Raw genomic sequence first — 22,257 nt, 5'->3', positions numbered from 1 at the left:
AATTAAAGAAATGCGTATACTTGAAATTTGAAGGAGTATTTTCACTCCTTTACGAAGTTTTGAGGGGTGAAATTGAATTTTCATGCTTGAATCACGTCGTCTAGATGCGTATTGGTGAACACTGGTCCTTAAGAAAATAACAATAGTTTTGGATAAGGGACCACTTAACACAGTAAAATTTATAAGTACCCAGCTGTTACCCGCTGCTTCGCTCGCGTGGATTTGGTAATCTGAAAATTGCTCTGCGATGGTTTTCTCTATATAACACTTGAACCCCCTCACGATACCCTTGGGGGTTGAATTTCCAGAAATCTCGTGTTAGTGAGTCTCTATATGATAAAATATGATACTGACCACATTTAATATTTATAGCTTCAGCGGTTTGAGCTCAGCGATGATTGTCCCATATAACCTTTGTACCCACCCCCATATAACCCCTTTAGAGGATGAATTTCACAAAAAACCATCTCTACATTGCCAAATAAAACTACTGACCGAATTTCATATTTATAGCTTCAATGATTTTGGCTCACCAGCTGAGCCGTAGGACGCGTCATAAGGAATTAATTTTTTTTAATATTAAGCGCTTTCCTGATATTTTGTTTCGCAAAATCGTCAGTCTATTTAACGAGATACCCGGTATATCAACGAGGAAAACTTTTTAAATTAAAATCCATACGCACGCTAACAATGCAGGATGACTTCCGTCTGGTTTCGTATCGTCTAGTATGAAGAAAGAAGGATATGACAGATCGCCTTCAACAAACATGGATCCACAAAGGCCTTTAAAAATGTTAAAAAAAATATCAAAATGCATATATAGATAATGCCTTTAAAATAGATAAATGCATTTGATCTATAATCTAATAAATGATAGCTGATAAAATGACGACGATAGTAAATAAATAAATTTAACGATATATGAAGTCATACATATGTGCCTTCATGTATTTGAAGCATAACAAGTATAATAGTATAGTGATTGCCAACTATACGGTCACAAGGATCGAACATGGGATTTCGCGAAGCGAAGCAGACATGTAACAACCAACTACTTATGGATTATATTCACACAAATTATCAGACATGGGGGACAGCTCATGAACTTAACCCTTTCAGCAGCATTGACGAGATATCTAGCCTCCTGAAAAACCTCTTATTTTAGCATTGACAAGCCCAGATATTTTGTAAATTTATTTCTCAATGGAACACTTTTCCCTGCACTCATTAATTTTGACTTGCTGTAAATGGAAATAAAGCTTGATTCAATAAAAAAACAGATATGGTACATTTCCATAGACTAAAGATATAATATAAGACTAAAGATATAATATAAGACTAAAGATATAATATAAGACTAAAGATATAATATAAGACTAAAGATATAATATGTAATAATAATAAATATGTAAAATAACAAATATGTAAAATAACAAATATGTAAAATAACAAATATGTAAAATAACAAATATGTAAAATAACAAATATGTACAATAACAAATATATATATAATATGAGACTAAAGATATTACTCTTACTCTGTGGGCATTTCAAAGGGTGGGGGGGGGGTTGGTGATTTGTGCTGTGTCGCTTAAAGGGGTAACTCTTTCTGCCTTCTTCGACAAGCTACATAATAGATGGTTCAAAAAATATGGGACACTTTTGTTATTTTTATTCTAACTCATGATGTGTGTGTGTGTGAAATTTTTTTTCACAAAAAAAAATTATATAACAATCATCAATCTTTTTTAATCTTCTATCTTTTTTATAAAATCCGTACCTGATTTACGTTCTATCACAATACTTTCTTTCAAACCGAGCAAAACTCCGGTCTATCGCCATGCACAATTTATTACCGAGTGAGTTGTGCCGGAAGTGTGTGTGTGTACCTAACAGTCTAGGATCGGATCGAAAGTGTTTTGAATGAATATTAAGTACTGCCATCTACAGTTCAAATTGTGAGTGAAGTGTAATGATTGAATATTTGTACGATTCTAGGCTTGTTACTCTGTGGCGAGACTTTTTAACTGGGAGATCAGCTGGTATTCACTCCTCGAGAAACCACAGAAAATCAACTTTAACCAACCACCACTGTACCGACGTACATTGGTGCATTTTGCAAAAATTGTGTCTAAAAACTCCAAAAAGATTTTGCTGTTGAGCCCTGAAGAGATTTTTACACAGTTTTCGCACAGAAGGAGCTCCAGTGTGATGATTTAGGTAGCAGTATACGGTATGCTGCATACATCAATCTAAACCTTTTACAAAACCACTCTTGTTTGGAAATTTCGTAGCTCTCCAGGAATATTTAGGCAGTTATTTCTTTGTCTTCAAGTGTTTTAGCAATTTAAAAATAGAATTTGAATTTTGTTTTCGGTATTTTTATTAAAAAATAAACTATTGTTTCAACCAAGTAATTTTTTTAAAAAGTTCATTTTTGTGAGTGATGTAGAAAAAAATGCCTTGAAATATATTCATTTTTCAACATAGTTTAGCATGTTTAGTTTATGAAAAAGTGAAATTAGCTACTCCGCTGACCGCAGCTACTTTTCTTCAACATACCATAGCTGAGGTTTACCTAAAAAAATGCAGAATAGATCTGAATTATAGAAAATTTCTTTAAAAATGGCAGATTATTGATAAGAGCTTTAAAAGTGAAAACTGCAAAACATATTTCAGATTTTGTTTTTTTACTTTTTAGTTTAACTAAAGGTGCTTCACTCTGAAAGAAAGAGAGGTTTGACCGAAGTAGGCTATACAAAAAGAATCATAGCTTTAATTTTAAGCCGCAATGCATCGATTTAGAAAATCGATGACGCAAAAACGAAGACGCAAAAAAAAAAAAAAAAAAAAAAAATTGCAAATCTCGATTGGTCTTAAGAAACGTTCCCATTTTATGCGAACTACACACAAGGAATCGATGGTGAACAACACAGAGTTTGCTGAGAAAAAGTTTCTTGCGAAAATTCTCAAGATGTGCTGCATCAATTCATAATTTTTTCTGATTCATTTATATCTAGCATGGGGAAACAGCGAAGGAAAAAATTTCAGATTATTGCAAAACATCTTCAACAACACAAAACTAGTTTTGAATATTTGAGCGATATTTTTAATAAATTTTAATTATGATCATGATATTATTATGATATACATCAATAGTTGTGACCATAAGATTTTTCACCAAGACCTAGACCAGAAATATTTTCCCATCCAATAAAACATGTTTTTATTATAAAATTGTGTGTTTAAAGTATTTTTTATCAGTTTTTAACTTCCTGTTTGTACTTCTTTTTCTAAATGCGAATTATTTTTGAATTTATACTTAACTTTTTGTGCGTAGCCGGTCAATTTGTCGTACTCAACTTGTCGCGATCAACTCGTCGCGCCTCAATTTGTCGCGGTACAAATTCGTCGCAGTGCCAATTCGTCGCGGTACAAGTTTGTCGCAGTGTCAATTCGTCGCGGTACAAATTTGTCGCAGTGTCAATTCGTCGCGGTACAAATTTGTCGCAGCGCCAATTCGTCGCGGTACAAAATTGTCGCAGTGTCAATTCGTCGCGGTACAAATTTGTCGCAACTCCAATTCGTCGCGGTACAAATTTGTCGCAGTGTCAATTCATCGCGGTACAAATTTGTCGCAGCTCCGATTCGTAGCTGTACAAGTTTGCCGCCGTGTCTATTCGTCTTGACGTCAATTTATATATTACAGCGCAGAATCAATTCGTCGAACCGTCGATTCTTCACTGTACATGTTCCACGCGAGCTTGTATGTAGGTTTTTGTCTTACACGTGAAATAAAAACATGAACAAAAGTGTACACGCAGTTTACTGAAAATAATTAATTTTTGTCTATGCAGAAAGGTCATCGAAATTAAAATTACAATATCAATTACATTTAAAAATTTAACTTCATATAAAAGTTTAATTATATTTGAAAATTCAGTTATAAAAATTTGAAATGTTAAATAATTGATTTCTGCTGTGATAAAATTTCAATATCATGTGGAAAAATTTCGGTTTGTATGATATTCCCCAAATTACAGTGAGCCTATCTTTAACGGTAAATTTCTATCTGCCCATTACAGTATCTCCATAAGAACCTGAAATATTTAATTAATTAATAATTCAATTAAATTAATATTTAATTTCACCGTATAAGCCGCACTTACAACCACACAAACAAACCAGCCAAAGATATGCGACTGATTATAAACATAAGATTAATGGTTATATTACACTGAAGAGCCAAAAAAACTGGTCCATCTGCCTAATATCGTGTAGGGCCCCGCGAGCCCGCAGAAGAGCCGCAACACGACGTGACATGGACTCGAATAATGTCTGAAGTAGTGCTGGAGGTAATTGACACCATGAATCCTGCAGGGCCGTCCATAAATCCGAAGGAGTAAGAGGGGGTGGAGATCTCTTCTGAACAGCACGTTGCAAGGCATCCCAGATATGTTCAATAATGTTCATGTCTGGGGATTTAATTGGCCAGCGGAAGTGTCTAAAGTCAGAAGAGTGTTCCTGGAGCCACTTTGTAGCAATTCTGGACGTGTGGGGTGTCGCATTGTCCTGCTGAAATTGTCCAAGTCCGTCGGAATGCACAATGGTCATGAATGGGAGCAGGTGATCAGACAGGATGCTTACGTACCTGTCAGAGTCGTATCTAGACGTATCAGGGGTCCCATATCACGCCAACTGCACACGCCCCATACCATCACAGAGCCTCCACCAGCTTGAACAGTCCCCTATTGATTCATGAGGTTGAATGGGTCCATGGATGTAGGGTCCATGGATTCATGAGGTTGTCTCCATACCCGTACACGTCCATCAGCTCGAAGCAATTGGAACCGAGACTCGTCAGACCAGGCAACGTGTTTCCAGTCCTCAACAGTCCAATGTCGGTGTTGTCGGGCCCAGGCGAGGCGTAAAGCTTTGTGTCGTGCAGTCATCAAGGGTACACGAGTGGGCCTTCGGCTCCGAAAGCCCATATCGATGATGTTTCGTTGAATGGTTCGCACGCTGACACTTGTTGATGGCCCAGCATTGAAATCTGCAGCACTTTGCGGAAGGGTTGCACGTCTGTCACGTTCAATGATTCTTATCAATCGTCCCGTTCTTGCATGATCTTTTTCCGGCCGCAGCGATATCGTAGATTTAAGTTTTTACCGGATTCCCGATATTCACGGTACACTCGTGAAATGGTCGTACGTGAAAATCCAAATTTCATCGCTACCTCGGAGATGCTATGTCCCATCTCTCGTGCGCCGACTATAACACCACGTTCAAACTCACTTAAATCTCGATAACCTGCCATTGTAGCAGCAGTAACCGATCAAACAACCATGCCAGACACTTGTTGTGTTACATAGGCGTTGCCGACCGCAGCGCCGTACTCTGATTGATTCCATATCTCTTTATTTGCATACGCATGCCTGTACCAGTTTTTTTGGCTCTTCAGTTCATATCTATGCGACAGACCCATAGTCATCTTTCTTATTGGTGATTACATTGCCTTTGTCGGTGCTCATCCTGTGGGCATTATGAAAACTTCATCGAATCGTCATTCATAAGCACTGTACATTTCCATCCTTGATCTGCGTCCAACTCCCTTCGCTGTGAGAATTAGAAATCCCAACAAAAGCGGGAAGTGCGGCTTATACGGTGAAAATTAAATATTAATTTAATTGAATTATTATTTAATTAAATATTTCAGGTTCTTATGGAGATACTGTAATGGTAAATGTTGGTGACTCTTGAGGGGGGGGCGGGAGAAACTCTCGAGCCCATGGGGCAGATAGAAATTTACCGTTAAAGAAAGGCTCACTGTAATTTGGGGAATATCATACAAACCGAAATTTTTCCACATGATATTGAAATTTTATCACAGCAAAAATCAATTATTTTACATTTCAAATTTTTGTAACCGAATTTTCAAGTATAATTAAACTTTTATATGCAGTTAAATTTTTAAATTTATTGATATTATAATTTTAATTTCGGGTGTCATGTACATGAAGTTACATACAATGGGCCAATTAAAAGTCTGATTTCATTCTTTTTACTCGAGAGTTGTTACTTTAGAGTTGAAAAAAAAAATCAAAAATCGATTGACATTTGCAGGGGTGACAGAGATGCTGTTGGTGCCCAGGGTATTTTATGGAATGGGTATGAGCACCCAGGGAAATGATTCAGAAATCAAAATTAACTACTTCAAGATCAAGACAAGAACTCACAAGTTCCAAACACTTCCGGCATCTTTGGCCAGTCAAAGGTGCCGACATGAAGGAAACATTGAGGAGGTGGGGGGGGGGGGCTAAAAATCGCCATTCATTCCGTTCATAAGGGACTCAAACCCGTACTCAGGAGGCGAAATGGTGCATTGAATTGTATATTCATGAGTTAGTGGAGTTGGGGGGGGGGGGAGCCTCAAATGGCATCAGCCCCCAGTTCTGGTGCCTATGGTCGGACTGTTTGAATATTATTTCGGTGTGATAATACAAAGTGATTTGAAATGTACACTGCATTGCAAAAAAATAATTTGAAAATAATACTTTTCGCAGCTGTTACATAAAACTTAGATACGTTGTCATAAAAAATTCCTTAAAGATATATTCTCTGCATGGATACATAGAAAGCGGGAACCGCGGCCTATACGATGGAAACTAAATTTTCAAAATTTATTTGATCCCAATTTATTATTTGGGTGAGCTCCCAACGCCCCTCACTGCGAGAAATGGAAATCCCGACAAAAAGTGGGAAATGCGGCTTATACGGTGGAAATTAAAATTTAAAAATTTATTTGATCTCAATTTTTTATTTGGGTGAGCTCTTCAACATCCCTCACTGCGAGAAATGGAAATCCCGACAGAAATGCGGCTTATATGGTAAAAATTAAATTTTAAAAATTTAATGACTTCAATGAATACTTTCCTTCATTTGTTAAAAATTAAAACAGATGGGAAGGGGGAACATTTCCAATAAATGAGGAAAAAAAATTAGTTCCATTTTTTACGCCTAAAGCAACTACCCTATTTATAAGATCACAACAATCACATGAATTTGAAAGAAATTCAAATTTGTCGCGATGAAATGAGTCTACGAAAAATTTGTACCGCGACGAAATGAGCCTGCGACAAATTTGTACTGCGACGAAATGTGTCTGCGACAAATTTGTACTGCGACGAAATGTGTCTGCGACAAATTTGTACTGCGACGAAATGAGCCTGCGACAAATTTGTACTGCGACGAAATGTGTCTGCGACAAATTTGTACTGCGACGAAATGTGTCTGCGACAAATTTGTACTGCGACGAAATGAGCCTGCGACAAATTTGTACTGCGACGAAATGTGTCTGCGACAAATTTGTACTGCGACGAAATGTGTCTGCGACAAATTTGTACCGCGACGAAATGAGCCTGCGACAAATTTGTACTGCGACGAAATGTGTCTGCGACAAATTTGTACTGCGACGAAATGTGTCTGCGACAAATTTGTACTGCGACGAAATGAGCCTGCGACAAATTTGTACTGCGACGAAATGTGTCTGCGACAAATTTGTACTGCGACGAAATGTGTCTGCGACAAATTTGTACTGCGACGAAATGAGCCTGCGACAAATTTGTACTGCGACGAAATGTGTCTGCGACAAATTTGTACTGCGACGAAATGTGTCTGCGACAAATTTGTACCGCGACGAAATGAGCCTGCGACAAATTTGTACTGCGACGAAATGTGTCTGCGACAAATTTGTACTGCGACGAAATGTGTCTGCGACAAATTTGTACTGCGACGAAATGAGCCTGCGACAAATTTGTACTGCGACGAAATGAGTCTGCGACAAATTTGTACCGCGACGAGTTTGTAGCACGACGAATTGACGCTGCGACAAATTGAATGCGACGAATTGTCCTGCGACAAGTTGAGCGCGACGAATTGACCTAGACCCCTTTTTGTGCGTAGAATTTTTGTTATTATAGACTTTTTAATGACATGTCAGCAGTATCCTAACCCGTTACTTCAGTTCAAATATAATATATGCGACAATGGGATATATCACAAGCAAATCCATGCTCTAAGTTTTTTTTCGCAATTCTATAAGTAGCCATATAGTACAAACATATCATTTTAAATATATTTTACTTCCTTAAAATCCCTTTAAGCTTACATAACCTGCACCCTGGTGTTAGAAAAGCATATTATTCCTTGTTCCAAACAGTTCTCAAGAATATGCAACGTATTTCAAAGAGAGTAAAGATTTTTGACCACGTTTTTCGCAAAACGCACCACTGTGGGATTCGAATCCGGATCCTCGCGATGAGAGCCCGTCACTATGACCATACGATCACACAGCGGCCGTCATTAGCAGTGTCAAACGACAATATATACCTTTAAAGATAAGGTGAATAAATAGAAAGGTTTCAAATTCCCGGCTGAGATTTCTCTGAATTCATTAGCCGTTTGTCATCCCAATATTTTCGAGCTACGAATTCAAAATCGTCAAGTGCCGCGAGAAGTGTCCAGATTTCTTTTCTACACAAGGTGTTTCCGACGACTACTTCATTACGTGTACTGAAACTTCCCACTAAAAATGATCCAAATTAAAAAAGTGATGGTCAGGTGTATAGGCACCGGAACCCGGAGGCTCAGTCTATTTGAACAACAATGTACGAAAGACTGGATACAAAGCGGAGAATAAGATGAAGTTCGGAAAGAATATTCACACTCCTCTGCGGGCAATCGACTCACCGTCCCCTCGCAGTCCGGGCAAGTGCTCTATGGTGGTTGGAATCCCCGCAGAGACATGTGAATTTTTTTTCCGACCTTCGTCTTCATCTCCTTTTGGTATCTAGTCTTTCGTTCTAACGACCAAGTGGTGCAATGGTAAGATGCTTGCCTTCTACCATGAAGATTACAGTAAAGTACTATATAGTAGTCTTTTGTACATCACATGACTGTGTTTATAAATATGCTAATTATTTCATGCCAAAATTCATAATTTCATATACCTAATACATCATTCTTATTTGATTCAAATTTTTTTCCATAATACAGTGAAACCTCGCTGCAATGATATTCTATATAACAGTAAATCCCTCTACAACGATATTTTTTCAAATCGTGTTTGGAATTCCTATAGTTTAATGTTAAATTCCTCTTGATACAACGATATCCTTTACTTCCATAAATCCCTCTATAGCGATATTATTTAAGGATATTTCGAAAACACCACAAAATGTGAAAGTCTTTATATTATACTAAAAAAAAACCACCTCTCAATATATTTTTAAATTCCTCACTGGTTGGTGACAACGGAAATTCGGGAGAGATGCAATAATATCATAAATTTGGTGGCACGTGATGATAATGCCACCTCTCGATATATAACGATAACTCCTCTATAACGATATTTTTCGTGGTCTGCAGAGTATCGTTATATCGGGGGTTTACTGTATTTTTTCTCTATGTATCACTTGCACTAATATGTATCTAACGTTCCAATATAATCGCTATCACAATGATAACAGAACTATAAATGGCAAAATTTTCAGGATACCATCAAGAGAAGTCCGATCCATATTATACAAAACCTACCTGCTTCCCTCCAAAAAGTTTTAGTATAATACACCGTAGATTTCATAACTGTGCCCATTGGTGTTCGTTGTAATAACTGGTTCCGCAAACCCGGTAATGGAGGGTTGTAATGTATTTTTATCTGGATGGCTGGTGGTATTGCCAATATTACATATTTCGCCTATATAAAATATAACAGGGACAACAATAAGTACACATATTCTGTTAAAATTGAAACAACATACTGCTCATTGCACTTTAGTACGATTCAATTTAATCCCAGTAACAGAAGGGAACGATCCTATGTACAATTAGAGGTGATACTAACACAGCTCATTACTCTAGACTTCCATCTAACAAGCGAGCTTATGAAATAATTGTGGCGCGATAGAATTATATGCACCAAGTGAACGAATTTCATTTTTCAACATGTGCAGCTCGTTGGTGTTGTTATTCACAACATAGAAAAAAGCTTTGTTGAACGTCATAGCCTTATACCATGTACATGCAAAAATATAAGTTATATAATTACTTATAATTTATAAAAATGTATGAGTTAACATGTTTCTCAGGGGCAGCAATTCTATTGCATTCACACATAACGTAATGGTTTGTATCGATTTCTATCAATTTGTGCAAAATTATTAATAAAATATATATAGATGGTGCATAGGTAACAGGGCGTATGAAATTTTGCTGGTGAACCATTGATCCTAGAGTCATATTTCCAATTAGAAAAAATATCCAAATAACGTGTAGTACTCAGATATGTCATTCATGCTTCAAGGGGTTCAATAGTTATTAAAATAAAAAATTAGTTTTCTATATCATCCCCGTGTGCCCAAAAACCCAATTAGAAAGTTGTTTCACTGTCTCTCCTGATGCCTACTGAAAAAATTTCAAGTTTCCAAGTGAGCTTGAAACATTCGTTGAGAGATTTGAATTCAAAAACAGAGAAGTTGGGAAAAAAGTAACATTGAATGCGGGTAAAACGGTTTATCCGTATTTAATGCTGTTTTTTTTTCCCAAATTTCCTCCGTTTTTCAAATTTGAATATCTGAGCCAATTTTGCACTTACAAACGTGGATTTTTTTGTTGGCATCTGGAAAGACTAGAAAACAACTTTGTGATTGGATTTATGGACACACGGGGACGGTATAGAAAAAGTTAATTTTTTTTATTTTAATAGCTATAGAACCCCTTGCAACATGAATGACACATATCTGATTACTATACACGTTATTTGGATACTTTTTCTAATTGGAAGTATACCTCTCAGATCAATGGTTTGCCAGTAAAATACCATACGCCCAGTTACTTATGCACCCTGTATATATACTGTACATATAACTCTTAAACTTATTGATTTAAAGTTCGTTCCATGGAAAGTTTATTAATGAGATCACATATGCATAAACCACAAATAACTTTCTCACTTTCGCGAAACGGTTCCACTTTGTTAAACTAAGTTTCTGATTCAAACCAGAAGCACAAACGGTTCAAGTAAGTACTGTATGTTATTAGGCTATGTGGAAAGTTTTAATAAACTAATGATTGCTATCATAAAATTCGTTGATTTTATTTGTATTTATGCCAAAAGAAAGCAGATCACCGTCATCATCATCAACAACCGTTTTCAATCCACTGCTGGATGAAGGTCTTTTCTAAATTTTTCCATTCTGCTCTGTCAGATGCTTTAGTCCTCCAGTTGACTCCTGCCACTTTCCTGATCTCGTCAATACATCTTGCGTGGGGACGCCTTCTCGGACGTTTAACACCACTGGGGTACCAATCTAGAATACTTGTTTTCCATCTGTTGTCCTGTCTTCTTGCAATATGTCCAGTCCATTTCCATTTCAAACGTTTAATTCTTTCCATGATATCATATACCTTTGTGTGGTTCCTTATCCAAGTGATTCGTTTTCTGTCTCTCCTTGTGATGCCTAGCATACATCTTTCCATGCTCCTTTGTGTTGTCTGTAGACTTTGTATCGTTTTGCTTGTGAGTGTCCATGTTTCAGCTCCATAAGTCAGTGCTGGTAGCACACACTGGTTAAAAACTTTTCTTTTCAGGCATAATGGCATGTGACTCTTCAGAATTACACAGATTTTTCCAAAAGTGCTCCATTCAATCCTGATCCTTCCGTTTATTTCATTAATGATTCCGTTGTCCATGGTAATTTCTTGTCCCAGGTATACATAGCTTTCTACTTGTATCATTTCCTCTAGTTCGTCTGGATTACTTCTGATAACAACAATGTCGTCTGCAAAACGCAAATGATTAAGAGAGAGAGAGAGAAATTCTCCATTTATTTTAATTCCTTTTTTACCCCAATCCAGTTTTCTGAATACTTCTTCTAAAACAGCGGTAAAGAGTTTTGGTGAGATAGTATCACCCTGTCTGACTCCTTTTCCGAGTTTAATCTTTGCTTTTCCTTTATCCAAACGAATCGTTGCAGTTGCTTTGTTATATATTTTCTTGATGATATTGATGTTAGTCTTCTGTATCCCATTTATATCTAGAGCTTTAACAACAGCAAATGTAAAGACAGAGTCAAACGCTTTCTCAAAATCAATGAAGGCCATACACAATGGTAATTCGTATTCCTTGTGTCTCTCTATAAGTTCCCTGATTGTTTGGATGTGATCCATTGTGCTGAATCCACTTCGAAATCCTTCCTGTTCTTTTGGTTGAGCTTCGTCCAATTTAGATTCTAGCCCATATGTCAGCACTTTGGTGAAGATTTTATAAATTACTGATAGGAGACTGATTGGTCGATAGTTCTTGATATCCTCTTTTTCGCCCTTTTTGTAAAGAAGAATCATCATTGCGTTATTCCAATCTTCAGGCACATCCGATTTTGTGAGACAATTTGTGAACAAGGTGGCTAGTATTTGCAAGTAGTGTCCAGCCAAAAGTATCTCTTCTCGAAAATGTTTCTCATGATAGGAGTTATTAAATATTTCAGCTTTTGATATATTTACAACATTTTATGATTACTAAGTGTCAAGAAACATTACATTAAAAAAAGAAATAAATACGTACGTTAAAAAAATAATATTTACCTTATATTCTGTATTATCAAGGGTTTTTACAGTTACTTCGCCATTGTGTTGCGTGATAGAGACAACTGGCTTATTCAGTTTGACGGGATCTAAAAACAAAAGTGTAATTTTTGAACTCTGTGGTAAAAAAAATTCATTCCCGTGGAGGGAAAAATATTAAAAGTGGCAATAATATCTTTCCTTGTGTGCTATGGTTATCGTGCTCATCAATTAATACCGTATTTATATTAGTTATCATCAGGCAGCGGAGATAGACGCGACGCTTAGTGTGTAATGTGTGTGGGCAGGGGATCAATATTAAACTGGTTATTAAAAAAATTGTAATCGAATATTTTGATCTGCTCACTGTTTATAACAAACGTATTGGTAACTGTATGATGTTAATTTATGCTATAAAATATATTTTGTTCATTTCATCGCACCTATTCACTGGATGTAAACAAATATAGGGATGAATTATGAAATTGAAGCCGCCAGCTTGAAGCAATTTGATATGCTGAACGTCATATTTGTCATATCCTGGAATTCCTTCACTTCACTTGTATGTTTTTGTGTTTTTTTTTAGAAAATTGGTTATTTTAGGTTAGTCACCGATTTGGAAGCTACTTTCGATCTTCGTACCATCGGCGAAGATAGACTTGGAAGTCTGGGGGGGGGGGCACAATGATAATGATGTCAATTCATACATAAACATATACATTAGATCAGTCGATTCCACCTTTGATGCTGAGGAGGGGGGGATGCTTTTCCCCTGCTCCCCGTATCTCCGCCCATGCTTCTTACTGTTACTTGTTTACCTGGGAAACTCCTCCGAAATGGTAGTGGGGGGTGGGGGAGGGGCAAGCCAATACTTTTCGAATACTCAAACTGCTGTCCACAATGAAGACAATAAGTTTTCGTCTTGTCTAATGAAAGTTACGTCGAACTCAATATTTTCATCTGTGCCCGTGGCCTCAACCGACCTTAGTCCGTCTCTAGTCACTTATCTGTATTAGAACATAATTTAATACATCTAATCAGTTTTGTAAAATAAATCATGTCAAATAAAATTTTTAACTGACAAGGAAATTGTCCTAAGGTGACGCCCTCAAAAGGTTATGAAAAAGAAAATTAAGTACATTCGTCTCACCTAGAAACATATAAAAATAAAAACATTAGTCGATACTACCCACTCTGTATGCAGATCTACTAATGCAGCAGATTGAAATCAATTTCAAATTGTAGGTTTAGGTTAAGTTGAACCTCAAGTGCATATAATGATCTTATTATGAGAATTTGGTAGATTTTAATATGATGAGTGAAATACAGTGCGTTTAATTGAAAATCGCACCACACAATGTACAATATGTTCCGTTGGCTAGAATTTTGAATTCAACTTACAGTGAACTTAAATTCTTATTTTTGATAGTGCTATCATCTCTATTCGTTACACATAAATCTGTGCCAATATCTACTTACCTTTCAACTTTGCTGCTATTTTCTGACTTATTTGTTGTGATCCTCCAACAAATTTTCTTTCCTGTAAAATATGTTAATTCTCATTGTTAAGCTTTATCACTTTTCGAAAAAGTTATAGCTAAGTTGTTACAAAGCGTTCGAGAGAAATCTATGTACAGTAATTAGATAGGCATGACACAGATTTTTAAAAGTCATGTTATATATGACGACCATGTGTTTGGGTAATATAATACTGTAATTCTCTTTTTCCGGTTTAAGAATTTTCTAAATTTATTTTATACAAGAAGAAAATGTAGTATTCAATCGAAGGATCAAATGATTCTTATTGTGAATACCACTATAACTTAAGGAATACATACCATCATGCAAAACGAATAAAAAAGATGAGGGGAAAAGGGCAAAAAACCACACAATAAAAAATAAAACACTTTATGTACTTTTGAGGAAACAAAATATATATATATATGTTGTGTTAGACGTAATTATAATAAGAGAAAGACATTGCAAATTATAGTGTATGGTGAATCTGGAATATCTGGCAATAGAAGGAGTGAAATTTTAGTGAACTTACATATTGTGCGATTTTAGAAGAATTTAATATGTTATTATCCCTCTCTCTAACCGGCATTGACGAGATATCTGGCTTTCTTAAAAGCCTTTTTATCAATGACAAGCGTAGATATTTATATTGAAGCTTATCTCTCTCTCAATGGAACACACTTTTCTATTTCCCTTAATTTGAGGTCGGAAAATCGGAAGAAAGCGTACTTAACAAAAATAGATGGGATACAGGGGGTTTAGTGATTTCTGCTATGCCGGTTAAATGTTGAAGTGTAATCTATATACATGTATATAAAATTGATTTTCTGTCTGTCTGTGTGTGTATGTTCTCTATACACATCTACAGTTTTAGACCGATCGTCGTCAAATTTTGCATGTATACCAAATGGGACCCGACTTGAACGATAGACTACTTTAAAATTTCGTCAGAGCAGGGCAAATGCCCCAAATGGGCAAGAAACTGTCGGGCATTAATAGTTTTTGGGCCTCAACAATCACTTTCCGAACGTTTACTTTGGTTACCGTGGTTCCCTAGCAATGCGTTTCAGACGTGTATATGAATTTACAACAGTTTGTCAGTTCTTTAATCCTGTTAGTATATGTATAATAGTTTATGCCTTTATAATGGTTTGCCACATTTTCAATATGCTCTCAGTAATGAGGCTTTTTGAATAGACGTCATAATCATCATCAGCATCGCTTTGAGAGTCAGGAAAAGGGTGATCTTCATAGAAATCAGTGTTAAAATTGCCGATTTTACTGCAGAAATTTGGTGGGGTTTTCTGTTACATCAATAATTTTAAAAATTGTATTGAATTCTCGATTTTTGAAATATTCAGTTCGCTTAGAGATATACGCAGCCCAGGAGATTACATATGAAGTAATTTGCCGAACCTGCTTTTGAGTTGGATATCCATGTAATAACATTGATTTCAACTTTTTATTTACATCTTCTCAAGCATGAAAATTAATGTCTCCGTATTGTCTTTTGATATTTATTTCCATAAATTCATGTGGGTTAGGATATTTTGAAATTAGTTATGAGCCCGTAAAAAGTGGATCGAAAAAATTCCACAGCTTTAATTAAGCATTTATGAAAGTTGAAACAGGCAGATGCATAACTTGAAGTTCGTGGGGGGAATCGTAATACCTAGCGCCCCTTAAAAAAGGAATAATATATATTCATTTCTACGTTTCTGTAAATCTAGATTTGTTTATTTCAGTCGCCATATTGGTTAACTTGGACACGGTTTATATTTCCCTAAAGAAAAAGAGAGGGAGATATCACGTGATCCAAAAAAGCCTGATTGAAGAAAACCCGGGCAGCGCCGGGTATTATAGCCTAGTACAATATATTAATGTGAAATATAGAAAAAATCAAACAGCAATTTCAATAGAATAATTAGCTTCAAAGATAATTTGAATGAACTTTCGGTATTACTTAATGAGTAATATACTGACGGAGAATAGATATTGATTGAGGAATTCTTTAGACAAAGATAAACAATTACTCTTTAGTATTTCAGGTTGATTTCAGTTGTTAGATGATACATGTTCAATGTTTTCTTGAGATAGTTTTGTGTTAGGTATTATTTCTAGTATCGGGTTTGTTTCAAGGTAACAAGTTTATGCTAGTTTTCCCCAACTTTACTCCGATTTTCGAATTCAGATATCTCAACAAATATTGCACTTAGAAATGTGCAATTTTTGTTGACCTCACGAGAGACAGGGCAACAACTTTCTAATTGATTTTTTGAGCACAGGGTGTCCTTATAAAAAGTTTGTTTTTTTATTTTAATAACTTGTAACCCCTTGCAATATTAATAACTCATCTGAGATCTACGCGGCATTTGGATGCTTTTTCTACTTGGAAATATGCCTCTAGATTCAACGGTTCGTCAGCAAAATGCGGCCAAAGGACTTTCGTTAAACATAACTGTTTTTTAGACAAAGTAAGTCACGGGGAAAATGAGCTGAATTGAATTTTCTTCATAGTACCAAGCTTGCTGGGATGGATAGGATGGAACGAAAGTTATCAACACACCGTCAATCAACTGCTTCGACAAGGGGACACCAGTACCGTATAGTAAGGGACAACTCCAGGTTGTGGTGTTGCATGGAGTTTTTCCCTAATAGGGTTGTTAATAAATGGAATTGCTTACCTTGGGGGTAGTGATTTTCAACACAATTGACACGTTTAAAAAGAACTACGATAAACATATTGGGATAAATCGAGAAGCTATCCATACTTAGATAAGACAACCATAATCTTTTTTGTGGGCAGTGTATTTATATACGAAGGTTTTAACAAATGGCTGTTGCGAAGATTAATATCGGACAGAGAGAAAATTCAACTGCCTTTGCGGGGAATCGAACCCGGTCCTTTCACTTTCCAGATGAACGCACTAGACTACAAAGGCGACGAATCCCTCAATCTTTCCTTGGAGCTCGTGTGTACTGAAAGGGACCGTACATGGACGGCCGAACCTAACTCAGGCCAAGCTCACTGCTGCTAACGCTGCCACCAGATGGCGACTTATGAAAGGATGACGTCACTCTCCGCATATTCCCCGCAAAGGCAATTTTCTCTTTCCAAAATTCATCTTCGAAATAGCCAGTTGTTAAAAACCTCCGTATGTATAGCGGAGAGTGACGTCATTCTTTCAACAGTCTATTATATATTATTAATTAGCTATTACCCGCGGTTTCACTCTCGTGGATTTGGTAATCTGAAAATTAATCAGCGATGATTCCCCCAAATAACATTTGAATACCTCATGGCCTCGTGGAGGATGAACTTTCAGAAATTCCGTCTTAGTGCGTATCTACATTATAAAATATAATACTGACTAAATTTCATATTTATATATGTATATATTATATTTCTCTACGTTATTTTGAACACCCTCCATGACCCCCTTAAGAATCTAATTTGGAAAAACACCTTAGTTACTATTTACATCATGCAATAAAACTACTGACGAAATTTCATGAATGCTAACTTTGAATCCCTTTCTTAGTTAGTATTTACGTCATGAAATTTTTTTTCTAAATTTCATGACTATAGATTCAGGTGTTCCGGCTAGGTGTAATTTCGGTATGTTACCTTTGAACTCCCTTATGACCCCCTTAAGGGTCGAATTTCGGAAAAACCCCTTCTTAGTGAGTCTTTACGTCATGAAAAAAAACCATTGACCAAATTTGATATTTATAGCTTCAGCGGTTTCGGCTCGGCGATGATGAATCAGTCAGGATATATTATTTTATATATACACAGAAGATTGAATAGATTATTATATAGTTTTTTTCGCGATATAAGATCTTATTTTGAGTTGTAGTAATTCATTTATATTTGACATATTTTTTATGGGCATCTTTTCTTCAGCCACGTTGTTGGGCAATTTACCTGTTGTGGCCTTTGTGCTTGTATTTGTACTTGCTTTTTCTCTATCTCACTTCTATTGAAAAAGTTCGTGTATTAATTATATAAACAAACGTTTTATTTGTCAAGATTTTATGTGTGTGAAATTCTTTTTTTTCACTTTTTCACTCAAAGGATGAAACAATTATAAATATTTATGAAAATTTCAGGTACTGCAGTTTGAATCAGTATTAATTGTACACTTTCATATTTACACTACAGATATGGATAGTCTTCAATCAATATAGCTTTTTTTGAAGATTATATATAACAGAAAAAAAACTTTCTTGTGTGCATAGCATTACAGGAGACAATGTACATTATAGAGGCAGATTCAGGAAAATGAGGCAACCGAGGTCTATCAGTTTACTCGTCTAGACTAAAAAAATTAGTGAGAACGTTTAAATTTCTGAATCAATAGCGTTCAGTTGAAAGAGTAAACTTACGCTTTGAATCGGACGATAGTATATTTTCGGAGCTGAATCCACTCACACATATGCATTATTGATACAGAATTTTAGATATGTATCATCAGTATGTATTTTACTCTATATACGTTGTCTCCAGTTGCTTCTTTGGATACGTATTGTTGCTCGACACTTATTTGTGTTTCTATTACTTGTATACGGCAGGAAATGAGAAAGCCAACCAGACCTGTCCTCCGTTTCTAGTTGAAATGATGCGTTTGGTTCCACCACACTGTTTTACGTACCATAGGAAACTCAAAAGTGAAGCTTCATATCCTTCCGAAGCAATGATAACAGACAGAAAATTATTCATAAACGTTCGACATTCCCTACGTAGAAAATTATAAAAAAAATATCATCTTCAACAAAAAAACAAATGGAATATTTACATTCTTAAATACATTCTCATTCTTCTTCTTTACATTCTGCAATACTTATATTCTTAAATATTGTTCAGTTAATCGAAAAATCCGGTTTTTAAAATTGTTTTTTAATTTTTACTACACTTGTTAACTAAAATAAACTTACAGTTTTAAAAATTAAAAGTTTTCTAGAGCTTTCAAGAAAGTTATAAAAATTTGTTTAAATATTATTCATTAAGATAAATTTATATATAATTTACGTACGTGACTCTGTGTGACTTACTTTGTCCAGCAGTTTCTACGAAGAAAATCTTGGAACGTTATCGTATCCCACTCGTTTGCGTGTGGAGCATCCCATGGAGCTTCAGCTGGAATCTAATAGGAATGAAAAGCGGGTTATATAGATACTAATATACAGGGTGACCATAATGAAAAAGAAAGTTTTTCAAGTTCGACACGTAAAAAACGTTAGAATATCCTCTGACACTAATATTCATATTCACACTCAGAAAAGCTTAATTATGCATATTTCAGTCCACTGACATAATCAAATTCACACTTATGTGCCGTGTATAAAACTTTCTGGAAACTTTTCCACACATTTCAGTACGGCATATAAATTTGCCTGGATATTGTGCAATAACTGCAAGATTTGTCTTCAGCGCTAGTTTTTACCATGCCAGTTGCACTAAGTTTCGAGTTGATATCAATTTGCCCATTGTCCCAGTCGCACTAATAAATATCTAGTATTTTCGAAGCTTGAGTGTGATTTAAGCAAATTAGTATAAGTCATGAAACCTCTCCGTAAAGGCGGTAACACACTACTTTTTTTTTTTTTTTTTTTTTTTTAATTAATTGGACAAAACAGAACACGTTACAAAATACACAAGAAAGACAGATGACAAAACAAAATACATAATAAATAAACAAAAATGGACAAATGGACATACATAAACACCCACTCTGTGACCCTCAAGGGACTACTTGTCCTTCCAGAAGGTCGAATAATTTGTAATATTATATTTCTATTTTTCAAGCAACTTTCATTATTGTTCTATTATCATAAACAAAAAAACAACAAAAAAAAAACATTAGTAATTTATGATCGTGTGCACGCACAATAATTGGATTTTTAAAACATCAAAAAAATATGTTGAAAATATTTAAAATTAAAACTAAAAATACATCTTGTTCGTAGTATTATCTCTTCAAATTGTGATTAGTGTTCATGAAAATTGTTGAAAATATAGATATTTATGTTAGATATCTCTATGCACAAAAATTAAACACGTATTGTAAAAATAAAATAAACGTATAGGTATTAGTAAATATTTCTATTGTATTATTGTTTCAAACACAATGCTCTTTGCAAAATCAAAAATATTATAATTCAATCTTTTATTAGTATAATTAGCAGTTTGGTATTTATTTAATACCTTTGGAGCAGTGTAACTAAAACTTTTTTGAATAGAGTTTTATTTGTTTTTGGCACTTGATATTCCATACTTAATCTACTTGAAGATCTGTTTCGATTCTTTATTAACCATTCTTCATTTGCTATAACAAATTTTATTATTCTGTATATATAGTTTTGTCTTATGGATAATGCATGGCACTCAGTTTTGTTTTGGTTAGTGGGATTAGTTTTTATTGTGAATCTGATTTTATTATATATATTATCTAATTTATTTATGTTAGTATAATATGCACCACCCCAGGCACAGATTCCATACGTTACAATTGAATATATCCATGCATAAAATATATCTTTAAAAAATTTTTCATCTATTGCATTTTTAAGTCTATACAATACCGCTGCAAAAGTTCGAATTCTTTTAGTTATTTTTCCACAATGCAAATTCCATTTTAGGTCGTCCTGTATTATTATGCCCAAATAATTGTAGTCGAAAACTCTGTTTATTTCTTGGCAGTTACAGTATGATATGCTATGAGTAGGGGAATGGTTATGAATTTTTATATGTATATTATTAAAATTATTTATGTTTTTTGTCTTTAAGCAAAAATATTTAGTTTTTTGAATATTTATTTGCAGTTTGTTTTTACTTAGCCAACTATTTATTTTGAAAAGGTCTTCTTCTACTTTTTTTAATAAATTTTCCATTTCCATCTCTTCTACATACAGTACTGTATCATCGGCAAAAGATATTAAGTTTCCATTTAGTTCTAGTTTACAAAATTCGTTTATATATATGAGGAAAAGTACAGGTCCCAGAACTGATCCCTGAGGTACGCCTTTTTTTACTTCCAAGAATGTACTAATTTTTTCATTTATTTTAACTGCTTGTTGTCTATTGTAATAATATGTTTCAAACCATTTCAATATATTACCACGGATGCCAGCTGAGTAAAGTTTCTTAGTTAGGATATTAAGGTCAACGTAATCAAAGGCTCGTTTAAGATCTAGGAATACGGTTATTGAGTATTTGTTTAAGTTATATCCATTGTTTAAACGATTACATAAATCAATTATAGCCATTTCTGTATTTTTTTTCTTTTGGAATCCGTATTGGTTGGTGGCAAAAAATTTTTGATGATTTAAGAAATTTAGAAGTTGTTTTTTCATACATTTTTCCATAACTTTTGAAAAAACAGGTAGAATAGAAATTGGTCTGTAATTTATTAAATCGGTTGCATCTCCTTTTTTGTAAATTGGATGTACCAAGGAATATTTGAGTTCCGGATAAAAAAGTCCATTTGATATTGATGAATTTATGAGATTTCTTACTACGTCTAAATGGTATGTTGAAATAATTTTAATCATTTTAGGGGTAATTTTATCGTACCCACTTGATTTGTTTTCTTTCATTTCTTTAATCACATCATTTATTATTGCATCAGTGGTTTCAAAATAAAACATAGAATTACTTCCATTATTATTATTTGTTTGTGCTGTGCAAAAATAATGTTCATTTTCTTCTACATCCTCCAAATTTCTGTTTATGAAATCGACATTGAATCTTTCAGCCATATCTGAAGCACATTGGAATTCTGGTAATTTGTTGTTTATATTTTTGTTCAAAATGGTTTCATTTATACATTTCCATTGCAGCCTTTTATTACTTTCACAAGTGTTGAAATTGTTCTTAATGTACTTCAGTTTTGTGGTTTTTATGAGTTTTTTTAATTCTTTGTCATAGTTCTTGTATTCTATTTCAAAGGATACTATATTTGGATATTTTTTGTATTTTTTGTACAACTTTTCTTTGTAATTTATTCTATCTATAATTTCCTTGGTGATCCATTTTTTCTTGGATTTTTTTGGATTTTTTTTAACTGTTTTAGACCATAAGTTCGAGTTTAATGTTATCACATCCATGAACCGCTTGTA

General features: G+C 34.8%; 1 protein-coding gene across 2 annotated transcripts in view; it reads right to left on the bottom strand.

Moving 5' to 3' along the window:
• Positions 1 to 22,257, bottom strand: part of LOC149080245 (amine oxidase [flavin-containing]-like) — a 42,601-nt gene that overhangs the window by 9,644 nt on the left and 10,700 nt on the right. For both annotated transcript variants that reach the window (XR_016193555.1, XM_089239330.1), the window contains exons 5-10: positions 19,192 to 19,283; positions 18,734 to 18,875; positions 14,098 to 14,158; positions 12,640 to 12,728; positions 9,595 to 9,754; positions 684 to 783 (exon numbers count right to left, since the gene is read on the bottom strand). Coding sequence is in view for 1 of the 2 variants with exons in the window: in XM_089239330.1 (XP_089095456.1) it covers positions 684 to 783; positions 9,595 to 9,754; positions 12,640 to 12,728; positions 14,098 to 14,158; positions 18,734 to 18,875; positions 19,192 to 19,283 (644 nt within the window). In the remaining variant the exon portion in view is untranslated. The remainder of the gene's footprint in view (positions 1 to 683; positions 784 to 9,594; positions 9,755 to 12,639; positions 12,729 to 14,097; positions 14,159 to 18,733; positions 18,876 to 19,191; positions 19,284 to 22,257) is intronic.

Source organism: Pholcus phalangioides, unplaced genomic scaffold, assembly GCF_987345545.1.
Source record: "Pholcus phalangioides strain wild (caught in Gottingen) unplaced genomic scaffold, Ppha-v1.0 ptg000011l_1, whole genome shotgun sequence".
In the NCBI taxonomy this organism is placed as follows: domain Eukaryota; kingdom Metazoa; phylum Arthropoda; class Arachnida; order Araneae; family Pholcidae; genus Pholcus; species Pholcus phalangioides.
The sequence above is the reverse complement of the archived record's forward strand: the minus strand, read 5'-3'. Positions and strand labels throughout refer to the sequence as shown.